This window comes from Stegodyphus dumicola, chromosome 7 (assembly GCF_044657685.1).
Source record: "Stegodyphus dumicola isolate Sdum_Otavi_A_Nest chromosome 7, ASM4465768v1".
Taxonomy (NCBI): domain Eukaryota; kingdom Metazoa; phylum Arthropoda; class Arachnida; order Araneae; family Eresidae; genus Stegodyphus; species Stegodyphus dumicola.
This window is the reverse complement of record NC_140774.1, coordinates 98,031,529-98,046,345: the sequence shown is the minus strand read 5'-3', so window position 1 is coordinate 98,046,345 and position 14,817 is coordinate 98,031,529. Positions and strand designations below refer to the sequence as shown.

The following is a 14,817-nucleotide window of genomic DNA, read 5'->3' as shown; positions in this document are numbered from 1 at the left end:
AACACAGTTCATCAATTATGAGTGGTCCTGTTTCTATGCAGCTTGCATGAAATTGCGTGAAATTCTGAGATTTTAAAGAGTTTTCCATGTTCAAAATAATCTCTCACAGCATTAATGAATGTGTTTTTAAAATGATCAATGCTTAAAGCCAGTTTTACATTTTCTGCTGAAAAAAAGGAAATACTTAAAATTTAAATCGCATTTAGACACACACACACAAATAATAATGTATTTTTTAAAAGATGCGTCATACCTTATGTTTTACATACAGTACCAGATTTCCATACAAGCTGCACAAGCTATAGCTTACAGCTCCCACTTTCTTGGAGCCCCCCCTCCCAAAAATTTGTCTCATATCCCCTAAAAAGGGCTCCATCTCAATAGCTTAAGCCTTAGTTTAAATTCATTTGCACACTGTGGGGATTCATTTAATTTATCTAATAGTTAATTTTATTTCAAAGCAACTTTCCTTTTATTCTCGTTTCCAACCCACATTTCCTTGCCAGAATGTTAATGAGCTAGTATTCAAATGAGGTAGAAAGAAGTAGTATTTAAGGAAAGGTTTGGGAAAGAGATTTTAGAGTGTATTATGCCTGCTTGAAGGACATGTTGTTATTTTTGATTTCCTAGTAATTACATTTCTGCAGTGTTGAGCGCTTCAAGCCATTAGGCTTGTTTACGTCGACTTTTATGAGTCAGAGCCTGCCTGGACATAAAGTAACCTGTGAAAGGCTGTTTGTTAGGCTAATTTAATTCTATTTTATTTCACGTTACTTATTACCTTCTGAGTAAAGCCAAGAGTGTAAGCTTCTGTAAGCATGAGTTGGTGCCATCTGTGAAATTGATATTGAGTTAATAAATGATTCTTTACATCCTGCTCTGGACTTTGTCGTACTTAAGATTTGAGAATAATTCCTCACACATTCTTCAAGCATCTCGTTAGTGTATGCTTTCAAGGAAAACCAGATGTTATAATACTGTAATTATGGATACTTTTGTCAACAAAATGCAAATTAAGATTTCTATTCTACTTATTCAAGATAATAGATTAACATATGTTTGCTAAATATTGTAATTACAAAGTTGCTTAATTTGTTTCTCAAAGATTAAAATTGAAAGCTAATATCTTTTTCACTGAATACGAATGCACTGGTGCATGCATGATAAAAGTACTTTAGTGGTATAGTATAATACTTAGTACTTTAGTGGACAGTGGTACTTAGTACTTTAGTAGTATAATACTTAGTACTTTAGATAAAAGTACTTTAGTGGACAGTGGTAACACACTGCTTTCAAATGGTCAAGTTTGTTTATTAAAATTGATATATATCTTAAAGATAAAAAGATATATATCTTATATTTTGCAAAATGGCAACAGCATGACATACTGGAGATAAAAATGTTTTATACTGAGCAGTGAGGCGACTGTTCAATTTCAAACCACTGTGTTTGTTAACCCCTTAACTGCCACGGTCATATATATATGCCTTGCTCAGCTGATGCGTTAACTACCCCGGGCGTATATGTATATATATATGCCCCTCCGAAATACTATCACTTGCTTTGCGCTGCAACCAGTAAAATTTATTCGCACAGCTTTGGAATGCAACACCACAATGACCTTGACAGAGTATGCGAAGGAGGATACTATTTCAGAGAAGAGGAGGAGAATTGGAGAGGGGAATGTTTCTGAAATGGTAAAAGTAATAACTGTGTGGTATTAGCTTGTGTTTCTGTTTGAGTAAAATGTATCTTTTTTTATTCTGTGTCTTCCATTTTCATTTGCTGTTTGTAGTAGGTGCTAGGAATAAAGAAAGATATAGAGAATGTTTCAAACGAACTTATCTTTTTGGAATTATTTTTTGATGAACTGCTTGTGTTTCATATTGTCACTGAAACTCACCGTTTTGACCAGTATATGAACTAATATTATAATATACCCCAGTATATGAACGCAGTATATTATAATATAACCCAGTATATGAACTAATATCCTGCAAAAGAAAAATCAAGAACAAAATCGTCGCATTCAACCAGTTCAGAAAAAATATACATTTTTTTTTAGATATACTGATTTTACAAGATATAACACTGAAAACTCTGATATAACACTTTACTGGTCTAAAAATAAATTGATCTAAACACCATTTTGGGGGATCTTTTTTTTTTATTACACATCTTTTTCATTATACAAATATCATTTTTATTATACTTACTACATTATTTTATTATACTTTTACTCTAAACATTAAATTTTGTACTTTCATTTTTTCTTTTATTATTTATTTTGTGAAAGTAAACAGTTTTTAGAAAGTAAAACTTGCACTTATTTTCCTCCTAATGCATAGCATAACTACATGCACCTGTGTGAAAAACGGTGGCACTGGAAAATGAATCTTGTACGTTTCCTGTGGCAGTTAAGGGGTTAATAAAAAGTTCATTAAATTTGTAGATACTCTTTTGTTATTGGGACTGAATTCAGAAATGTATGCTGTGTGTGTACATACACGCATACATACATATGTAGTATACAAGCATATATATGAACACATACATGCATACATTTTTCAATCTGGGATCCGATAGCAGAAAAGAATCAATTTGTTCAATATATGAAGCAAATTAAAAACAAATTCAAAATTTGGGCATCCGAGACACATGTTCAGGTGCAAGACTACATGTATTCAAAATTTGATAGCTTTACGTGCCATCATTTTTCCCACAATATGAGGACCATATATCCAGGTTTTTATTTAATTTCTTTAAAAATAATACATCAAGAACAAAATCTGTATAAGCTGTACAAGTTCACTAATGGTAATAACATTAGTTGGTAACAACCTCAAAGTGATTCAGACAAAAAAAAAAAAAAAAAAGAAAAGAAAAAAAAGAAAGAAAGAAAGTTTGAGACTAATAGCATCTCTGGTGCTAAAAATCAATATGTGTGTAACACATGATTAATCAATGCCTTCAAAAAATTTAATTAACCCTCTAAGTGACATGACAGCCTTTATCCAGACATCAGTTTTTTTCTCTCTTGATATATACTAATTTAGAATTCAAAATATTTTGCTTTCTTACTCTCTTTAATGATGTGAATATCTTAATTAATAAAAGTTTATGAAAACAGAGACTAGGTAATTACATAAAATTTAACTATAAAAGTTTATGAAAACAGAGACTAAGTAATTATATAAAATTTAACTATTACATACAGTTTCAATACAGATCTTCATGAGCAGATCGAGGAACCCGCCCCACAAAGAAGATTAAAAAAAGTAACATAAAATAAACTTTAGAGTCTACCTACATAAAAATAAACACACTGACCTGACTTGCAAGACAGAATGAAGCTTATGAAAATGATTATGTACATTCTTGATCAGATCTGAAACATCCACTTTTTCTAATGGTATAGTTTCACTTAATAGCTGTAAAAAATGCATATTTTAACAGAACATTATTAAAAACATTTAAATTAAAATTTTTCAAATTCTTTTCAAATACAGTATCATTTTCACTTTTAAAAAATGACAAATAATTTCAAAATAATGTATAAACATACACACAGACACACTAAAAAAGAAAAAAAAAAAAAAAAAAGCGAAAAACACAATAAATAATTTTAAAAAAATTGATTAGTTATTTTGATTAGTGTCATACTGGCAACATAAAATGCGATATGAAATGCAGAAGAAAGGGGATTATACGAAAAAAAATAATAATAATTACATGTTCAGTGTATTTTAACCGTTTTTGCAAAACAGAAATTTCTTGTACAACAGTTTTCAGATCTTCAGCACATGATTTGTTCTGAAAATAAAGTAAACTAATCAAGCATAATACAAATGCAAAACTTGAAAAGATGCAACAATATTTCATATGAAATTTTCATTTCCTTTTGTTTACAGAACTCTATGAAATTTAAAGAAATCATACCTAAATTTCCAAATGAATGATACAAATTGTAGGGTTGACATTTACAGATTTTATTTATTTCTGAAAATTTATGTGCAAAAAAGTATCACATTAACACAACAGCTACTGATTTGACAAAATTAGATATTAGTCAACAGCTAATGATTTTTGCTTGTACAAATAGGAGTCTCCACTAACTACAAATCTGGCTATTCACCAAAACCATGCACAGTAATGTATTTTATAGCTGTTATGTAAATGGTTAAATTAATAAAATAAGATGTTATAAATGAGTGCATTTACAATGAAACATAGATAACTGCACATAAATATGAAAACTTATATATTTTCAGTTAAATCACAGATTTTTTCACTTCATTATGATAATTTTTTATTAATATAAAGAATCATTTTTCTTCAGGAGAATGAGCTTTCATTACTTACATCTATTACTTATTAACATTACTTTCAGTTCTGGAAAGTATTCAAAAATTTGATCTGGAATATGTATTTTGGCTCAAGTACAGAGCTTGCTGATGCTGCAAACTTCATGTATAGCCAGCCAGTGGTGCAGTACAAACCACTTCTGTCACTGAAAATGCCTTGTTCCTCCCTTCCTTGAAGTGCATTGATGATCTCTTTGTCAAAAGGGTTAATTCAAATTCACAATTATCATCAAAACTGACAAGATGTCAACAATAATTACAAAGCAGATATCATAATTGTAACACTCTGATAACATAATTCTAACATGCTGATATAAAGAAAATAAAAAATAATACTTCAAATTGCTTTTGAAAAACAAGTTAACACATCTTGGAAAAAAAAATCATGCAAAAAGAATGATTTTCTCAATTTTCCTAAATGGCATTCCTTTATTACAAGAAATCTTAAAACTTTTGTCATATTATCCAACAAGCAAATGATTAAATGATGTCTTAAAAAATAAATGTGAACATGCTTTGGACAGGAAAAGAAATCTGCTGGCATTTATACGAAATCCATTTTAGCCAAATTTCACACTAAGGACAATCCATTGTATCTTCCAGACAAACTACTATTACTATTATTATAGATAAGTTTAAATAGAGAACATTTATAACTGGATAGGTTTTTATTATCAAGATCACATAATTCATATTGTTGAATGCTTTTGACATAAATACAGTCATCTCCACTTTGCAAAAAGAATTTTGCTTCTGAAAAAGAGGGACTTGTGTCTGATCATTCTCAAAACTGATAGAGTTTTATTCAAAATCTATGCCCAAATATGGTTATCTTTTTTTGACTAATTTATAATTTTACATTACCATGTTTAACTTTCATTTGATGAATGATGCATTATTAAAAATAGAAATCAAATTAGAAACATTTGGTATTATAAATTTTATAAACATTATAAATTTTGTGTAACTATAATGGCACCAAAGGATTTCAAGTTAAAAACATATTTCTAGCAAACCATATTGTCATTTAAAATTTCAGGAATCAACGCTAAAAAAATTTTTTTTAATTATTTTATTTATTTATTTTATTATTATTATTATTATTATTATTTTGGGCAAATTATGAGTAATAAGATATATCATTGATACAAATATCAAGTTTCTTGTTAATGATTTACATTATTCTCCTTAACAGAAATGAAGGATTGAATTGCAATATCATGAAAGAAAATCCACAAAATTACAAAAATTAAAGACATTAAAATCACAGAAATCACAAAATGATGGCTTAGTGATTGAATAAACAGCGTTTAATAAGTACCTATATTAAGAGCAGCAATACAAGTCTACTCCCTGAAGTCAGACATTAACTTTTCAAGGGATGGACATAAAATTCTGCATAGAAAGCTAGTATTTTAATTCATTACCCACAAAAATTTCTGCCAGCATCTGGTGTATTGATTTGAGATTCAACGTATATTGGAAGAAATGGAGTAAAGATATGAAGTGAGAGGTTCATTTGGGAATTATAATCAACAAAATACCTGCTATTTCTGACATTTTGAGAACTCTGAAACTTCAGGGCTAAATCCATAATACTCATAGGGTTAATCAAGTTATTAAGTATTCTTTGAAGATAGTGTGTTAAGCAACATGGAGAGCATTCAAAACATTCAGAGCTGCTGCAGGAAGTCCACAGTGTGTAACTAATTTCAAAGAAGGTCCTATATATATGTTATATCAGTAAAAAGTCTCAGAATGTGACAGGATTGTCCAGATGTCAAAGCCATTCAACCTGTTATTTGTTAATACAAACCATATATGGCTGCACACATTATCTTGTAGGAAAATGATTACAGATGTTCTTCAAATGGGAGTATAGGAAAGAATGGCCATCCAAGTAAAATTGAGTGTGAAAAAACAGAATGCTGACATAGATTTTATTTTAGGAGGTGCACTCTCAGTGATTCAAACGTCTGCCTGTCTGTCTATTTGTGATACTGGTCTTTCTTTTAGTTACACATGAAGAAAGTATTTTGAATCCCTGAGAGCACTTCTATCAAAATAAAATCTATGACAGTTAATGTGTTTTCTTACACTCAATATATGGCATTATCACAGGTTCCACTCACTACCAAATCATTATAGTGATATATGAATGATTATTCAAACTGTTTGGAAAGTATATTGCCTAAGGTGTATACTGCCTAGACATACTAGTTAAAATGTATACTGTATTATTATATGAATGATCATATCAAATTGCCTACAACATATACTACAGATGACTAATGACCACATGAAATATTATCTCACACTACTGTTATACGTTCATTAGGTTATTTTGATGCTGAAGTGAAAAATGTGTAATGCCCTCGCAGGGACTTGAACCTCGACCTCTCGAATACGTGCTGAGTGTGCTACCATATACCATAAAGGCATGTTGGAAGGAGGGAGAAACTACTTTATACTGTGTTCCGTATCCATCACCAGTTAAACTCACTTATCCCATCCCTTTTGTAATCCTGCCTTCAATGCCTACAGACCATTATTTAACTTTCATTTTGCAGGGCAGAAATAAAACTGTCAGTGAACAAACTTGTCAGTGAACTTAGTTTCGTATCAGCAACAATTTAAACCTAGGATCAGATGCCCTGCAATTTATTATCAGGTATATTTACTGCTGTCATTAGGAATGGAGTCTATATTGTGACTTCGGTGTAGGCACATTTTCATCTGATAATTGCTAAATGATGGCTCTAATTTGATTTTTTGCATGATCATCTATCTAATGTGATGGTTAGTTTATTCAGCAATACACTGAAGAGCTTTACCACCTTGCCATCATATTCTTTGATGATGTTTACCCTTTTGTGATAAACAGTGCTGTACAGTATTCATGTTTCACTCCAAATGAATGACAACTGCATGTACGGACAAACTGGCATCACACAGCTCAATAATCCTGTCCCTCTATGAACTACTTAAGAGGCAAAATGATTTCCAAAGCATTAACATGGCATGGCATGAAAATTTTTCAGTAATTTTTTCTGCCTAAACGATGAGGACATTTTAAAAATGCTATTAATCATCTAAAAGTTTTCACTTTTTTGTATCTTACTAGCTGTTAACCATGAAACTTAGGAATTCAAAAGTATTGTAGATTTTCCTTTATGATGTTGCAACTCATATATTGAGGAGTGTACATTAAAATTTCAACATTAATGTACATTCAATAATCATTATGAATTTTGTACTATACCTTATCCATCAGAGTTTTCACTTGATGCCCAATATGATTACCAATTAGCATACAGTAACTGCAAGTTAAGTGATTATCAACTTCACAATAGAACTCAACAGTTTTATTTTCATGTTCAGAACAGCCTTCAAGGACTACAGAATTGTACCTGTATTGAAGTAGAAAAAAATTAAGAATATTATTTCCATAAAAGTTTTCAGATCATACGAAGACTAGGTACCAGGGCCATCATGTTAAGACATGTGATGCATATGGTGCATGCCTATAAATTTGAGATTTTGAAAAAGGCATTATTAGTTTGTAAATCATTCTTATATTAAGATCCTTATAAATGTGCAGCTTTGCATTGCATCATAGATTTTATTTAAAAACAGGAATTTAAAAGGAATTATAGGCTTTGTATCAATTTTCTGCACTGCATGCTGTCTAAATATTAAAGAAATAATGCATTTTACAAGGTAAAAAGGAAAAAAAAAAATTCCTCCTGTCTTCTTGCTATATAAAAGAGAGGACAAATTTTCCACTATCTGCATGCAGTGGACTTATTGCATTAGGTAGAAGTGTTAGTTATTTAGCATTAAATTTAGCACATTCTACTTCGAAGTTTACGTTGTAATGTACATTTCATTAAATTTAGCACATTCTACTTCGAAGTTTATGTTGTAATGTACATTTAAGTTTAAAGCTACTTAATTCATTTAAAATTGTTTATTTAAAGCTGGTTTATTTTAAAGAAGTTTATTCTTATTTCTAAGTTATTAAAAAAATCTGTAAGATATTGAAGCTCTTTTTTTTTTTTTTTTTTTTTTTTTTTTTTATCTGAAGCATAACTGAAAATGAAACAGATGGACTAAAATATCAAGCAATTTAGACTTATCAGGTATATTTACTGCTGTCATTAGGAATGGAGTCTATATTGTGACTTCGGTGTAGGCACATTTTCATCTGATAATTGCTAAATGATGGCTCTAATTTGATTTTTTGCATGATCATCTATCTAATGTGATGGTTAGTTTATTCAGCAATATTTACTGCTGCTATGACGGTTTTCCTAAAAATGAAAATTACTTAACCGCTTGCCTGATTATCCCGAGTTATCTCAGGTTCGTATATATTGCAGTTAATTATTATCCCGAGAAAACTCGGCGAAGCAGAATTTGTTAGTACGATTTCTTTTATCACGGTTTTACTCGGTCTGGAGGAAATGAAAAGAAATATTCAGCTTTGATTGGCAGTTTGACAAATTTTGTTGGTTGCACGGTTCTTTTGGAGGGACTGGTCGCGTGTTTCCCTATTGTATAGTATACATTGGCTTGTGGATTAGTAATGTATTATAAAGAAGGATGCATGCGTTGGGGAAAAAATAAAATAATGTTGATGATGCAAGATAGCGAAAGCGATGATTTTTCAGATAGTGATTATGAAGAAGAGGGGAATCATATCCAACGAGACAGTGTACTCTGTGCTCCTGTGAAAGAGATTCCAGCGGTAAGCCAGTAAGAAAAGAGACCAGATACCAGTGTAGAACGTCAGGTATCACTCTGTGTTGTCCCTTGTTTCAAAAACAATCATACAAAGATTAATATTTAACTATTTTCGTTTGCCCGAGATAACTCGGGATAGTAAACTAATATTAAAAATAAATGCTTTTACACCTTCAAAAAATTAAAAATTCAACTTAAAACCTACATATTTTGATTTGTTTCATTTTGTAGTATTTAATAATAAAATAAAAAAATGTGATGATTTTTTGCAATTTTTTTCAAAAAAAAAATGTAAGGGAAGCGGTTAATTAAAAAATAAAATTTTTAAAAAAATCTGAAGGCTTTCAAATTTTACATTATGCCCAAAGGTACTTTTTTTAGCATTTTGTGTGTTACCTTTATTTATTAAATATCATGTTCATTGGACTTAAACCATAAAATTCAATTCAACAGCAAAATCGCAAAATAATTTTTAAATAAGCATATCTTTAAAATTTCCAACACACAGTCTCGCGAGCTGGAGAGAAATTCTTATTTTTTTCTATACATTGTTGCCATTGCTCACTTTGAAATCGTTGATTTTGTACATAAAAAATTCATGTTAGAAAATGTGAAATTCATGATAAAACAAATTTCAAACACCAAATTAGGGCTTCCAGATGACCATATTCAGTAGAAGATTACGTTATTCAAAATTTGATGGCTCTATGTACCATTGTTTTTATCACAATGTGATAAACATACATACATTTATGCAGATTCTTCATTATTTAATTTCTTTAAATATAACACAGAGCGATAATATTTGGTGACAACAATTTGAAAAGTGATTCGCCATTTATAGTGAATCACCACAAAATGTCAAAACGAAATTAACAGCCCTTCTGGACTAACGCCCTTTGGGCTGAAAATGATAAAACTTAACAGGCATATGCAGTGTTACAGAAACTAAAAAACATGAGACATGTGCAAATTACATAATGAAAGAAAACTAGCTAATTAAAAGTTTAAAATGTTAATGATTTTTTTTTTTTTTTTTTTTTTTTTTTTTTTTTTTTTTTTGCCACAGTTAGTTGCAAATTATGAGTTTAACAATTTAAGTGTATTTTTAGCATGGCCCACATTTTGATAACCTAAGCATTTTTTAATATTTTGTGCACTTTTTTTAATATTTTCCTCTTTTAAAGTATTTTTAAGGCTTTTAAAGCATTTAGGAGGCATTTTTAGAGCATTTCACAACATTTTAAAGCCTAGTATAACAATCAAACCCAAAAATAAAGCTACCCTTGAAATAACACCGTCTCAACTTTGATGCTTTTTTTTTTTTTTTTTTTTTTTTTTTTTACATGCCTCATTATTCTCATTATTTCTGGGGTATGTAATTCTTAATTTCACTTTTTTGCATTGCAACTAAACCTAGGGATAATCCTTTTCTTCTATCAAAAGCCAGCTAATAATATCTGCTCCTATAGTTCATAAGAGGGGTTAATATCAGTAAAATCAAGAGCTCTTGTCAGTTCCTCTAACAAAGGGCCTTTACTGGCAGTACACTTTCGCATATAATACCTTGATCCAAGACTTCAAAATTGCAAGTGAAATTTCCATTTAGTTGCTTTGACTTTATTTTGTAACAGCACCACAAAATAAAGAGTGTTTAATCACTTCTTGATGATTTATAAGATCTGCAATTTGCCTTAAAGTATATGACCTTTGTGAGCCAGTATAACATAGCATGCAAAATATTCCCTGTTTCATCAGAGATAAGGTTGGCTTTAAAAGTCTGAAGGAATACCTTTGGATTTGAACTTTATCTTCTTCTGATCAGGCTTGTTGCAAATCTGCAGTTGATCACACATCAAAGAAACATGCTTTTGTTTTCCCCTACAAATGAGATGTTTTAAAGACATGTGACACTTCCTAACTAAATGACCAGGAAACAAACATGCAAAACAGCATTTTTTATCCTTTCCAACCAGCACTTGTACGCTTGCCTTCACAAAATATGCATCTTGGTTTATTTCTCATTAACTGATGTCAGCAGCATAGATGCCATAGAAATTTTTCTAGATTATATTTCTTTTTTCTGGGCATCTTTATCTTTAGTTAAATCAAAACCCCAACATATATTCCTTCCTCTCCCTCTACTTCAAACTCGAGGAATGATGCGTTAAGTTGCTCAGACTTTCTTTTGCATCCTTTATAGAGCTGGAAGAAAGGCTTCGATTCGAAGCTTTTAGAAAGTCCTCATCAAAGCATGATTCCAATGCTAGATAAAGAATAGATACGTATTTGTCTATTGTAACTCCCCGGATTTCAACAGCTCTCAAATAAGTTCATCATAGAGGTACAGCAGAGACAATTTTTGGTTAGATTATACACAGATTATTCATTTCAATAAATCGCTGAGATATACTTTCACCGAAATGTCTTCTCTACTGAAATGAGCCTCTAAACTATCTATAGCCTATGCATAATTTGCTCAGGTTGGATGGAAACTTTTCACTACATCTCCTGCTCTAGAACCAATGATAGATGCTTGTACTAAATATTTGAATTTGTTTTTAGGAGCAATATCATCATCTTTATCATTATGTGCCTCCAAAAAGGTACACATTCTTTTAAATCATCACCAAACTGTAATTTAGGCAAAGTAAATGTTCTCTTTGTACTACTAATTTCTAAAATTGGCTGTGAAATTATACCTTGGTTTTGAGAGCTTGAGCTTGTATTCTCATCAGCTCCGCTTCATTGTTTAGTTCAATTTTCTCTAACTCAAATTCTTGATCTTGTTTCTTCATTCTATCAATTTTTTCTAACTCAAATTCCTGATCTTGTTTCTTGAGTCTATCATCAATATTCTCAAAAATTTCTTTCACAAAATCTGGATCACATTTATACTCATTGCTATTTAGAATAATATTCTTCAAATCGGAGATTTTTGCCGATAGTGGCACCACTTCACCAAATTCATCTGCCAAAAGTTTTATATCTTCTTTCTTGATATACTTCAATGATAAAAATATCATTTAAAGCTTGATTAATAAATATTAGCTAACTTTACACGCACCCTCCTTTTCTAAAAAATTTAAATGACAGTTATGTGTGACTGTTTGGGTTTTAATCCATTTGTCAGTGTTTGTCAAATGTGTTATTTTTTAATATTACTTTGGGGATAATTAATTTTAATTATTTAAGAGTATTTTTTCCATTTCAAGTTCTTTTTCCAGCAATTTCAGCGAATTTTAATGTCATTAAAATCCAGGCCCTGATTATTAGTATCTGTCTTACGATATGAAACATTTTGCTGTGATCAAGATTTAAATTCAGCCGATGTACAATTTTCTATATTTTTATGAGAGAAATCATAGTTTTAGACAGAGTGCATTGGAGCTCTAAATACGAGAGACTCTGCTGTACAAATGAATTGCAATATTAATAGAAAGTATTAATTCAGTATATTAATAAAAATATTCACTTTTGCTTTATTGTTCAATTAGACTCTACAACGGTTAGCAGAGGTTCACTGGTAGTCTGAATTGCAGGGTAAGGGTTTGAATCCCATGAAAAACTTGGCATGTTCCGTAACCATCCCTTTTGGTTATTTATGTCCTTTTGATTTTTTGCACACATAATATTAGACCATCCCTTTTGGTGTATTCCATGCAACATTTTCAGTAATTAGATGGTTAAACGACTGATTGGTTTCGGCTATACATAAGTAAGGAGAGTAGTTCACAAACACGTAAGTAGTATTTCATAAGATTCATAAGTAAGCATGGAAGTAAGAAAGGAAGGAGGGGCCAACTCCACACTGCAAGTGATGCGCTGCTCCGAGGCTTCAGTCTCCAGATGGGGTGTTTTTTTTTTTTTTTTTTGTTTGCATCAAGAAGCTCCCTTGGCAGTGCTTTGATAATATTTCGACACACGACAGTTCCATACAAATCAAAAAACGGGACACTTCCGCATAAAAGAAGCATTCATTGTATGATGGATAATAGCAATTTGTATAGTTTAATGACATTTACGCAAAAATCACATCTTGGTTATTTTTTGATAACTAACAATGATTTTGATTATGAATTCTGTTTTATAAAATTCAAAGCTGTTGAACTACAAAAATGCATATTTTGGCAAAAATGTTATGCTTAAAGAATGAAAAATACCTTACAGCACCTTTAAAATTGTATACCTCTTTCGATACCCTCAATAGAGTATTCGCTACTTTTATTTTATGTTACAAACGGCAAAATGTTTTAAATAAATTTAATTTTTTATCATCCACATATTATTATAACATGTACTTTTTAAATATTTTTAGAGAAGAGGCTTTATAGCTATGAAATTTAAACTCATCATTTTATTTTTACATAACTGAAAAATAATCACTTTGGGTTTACACTTCTTAATCATTTGGGTTAATTAAAAAATAAAACTACCACCAAATGTTGCAATCCTTGCCATAATTAATAAATATACACACAGATATTAATAGTTTACTATACTATTATAGTTTACTATATACAAGTTTTTATTAAATAGAGTAAGGCATGCAAGGGCTATCTACCTAAAGGGAGAGATGCCATCATGGAGGAATTTCAAAGAAAAACTCTGACCTTTGAGTAAGTATTAAAAATAATGCATGTAATTTTCATTCAAATTATATTTATACATATTTCTTATATAAAAATTTCAGGTATATGCTAAATTATTGTAAATTACTTTACTCGAAAAATATAGTGAATGCATAGACATTAAAGATTTGCACATGCCGGAACTAAAAATATGAAATATGTATGCATATGCTTGCAAAAAGCATGTGTCTGCTTTTAACAAAATACATAAATATTTATTAAATTATTTATAAATGTATTTGAAATGAAGGATTTATTTATTCATAAACTCCTGTGAAATTTACTGTGAAAAAATCTAATTATTAAAGGCATCTAAATTTATAATGGTTAGAAATATTATCTAAATATATAATAACCTTAACATTGAATTGTAAACATAAACTGAAATCATGTTGACAAATACATTTATAAAACTATGTAAGCAAGAATTGCTCGTACTGGAAAGCAATCTGTTAAAAGGTATTGTAAAGCAAATTCTATGAGATGCATACTTAAGGAAGTAATAAAGAAGAGTTTTAGAATATGTATTGTCGAAATTAAGGTTAAAAAAATATAAGTATAATTAAAAGAATTATTACCTTACATTTTATAATAACTCAGTCACAAGTTTTAAATAATACTTTAAAAAAAATCCTTTTTTATTCCCTTTCAGAAATATTCAGAGAAAATAAAGTACATGGAAATGAGCACCAATATTTAACATACTTCACTATTAAAACAGAAAGTGCTCTAATTTGAATAGAGCATTAATTATAAACTGACTTCGATTTTTGGATTTAAAAGCTGCCTCAGAAGCTGAAAAAAGCATATTTGAGAATGTCATATTTGAGAAAGTATTTTAGGAAGAAGCTCTATAAATAGAAAAGAAATAATGCATAATTTTAATATTCATAATACAATAAACTTTTAATAATAAATTAAATTTTAATAACAATTTTTAATGTAATTAATGAAAACTTGGGATTCAAATTAAACACTTTTGAGCAAACTGTTCTGTGAAAAGTATTGCATTTAATTCCGCTCAGAATGAAATGTTGTTTAAAAATGTATTCTTTTCACATACTTAGGACTCTGAA

General features: G+C 30.0%; 1 protein-coding gene across 1 annotated transcript in view; it reads right to left on the bottom strand.

Moving 5' to 3' along the window:
• Nucleotides 1–14,817, bottom strand: part of qin (tudor domain-containing protein qin) — a 255,808-nt gene that overhangs the window by 205,145 nt on the left and 35,846 nt on the right. Inside the window, exons 7-9 of the mRNA XM_035358504.2 lie at nucleotides 7,627–7,774; nucleotides 3,733–3,813; nucleotides 3,331–3,431 (exon numbers count right to left, since the gene is read on the bottom strand). Coding sequence (XP_035214395.1) covers nucleotides 3,331–3,431; nucleotides 3,733–3,813; nucleotides 7,627–7,774 — 330 coding nt within the window. The remainder of the gene's footprint in view (nucleotides 1–3,330; nucleotides 3,432–3,732; nucleotides 3,814–7,626; nucleotides 7,775–14,817) is intronic.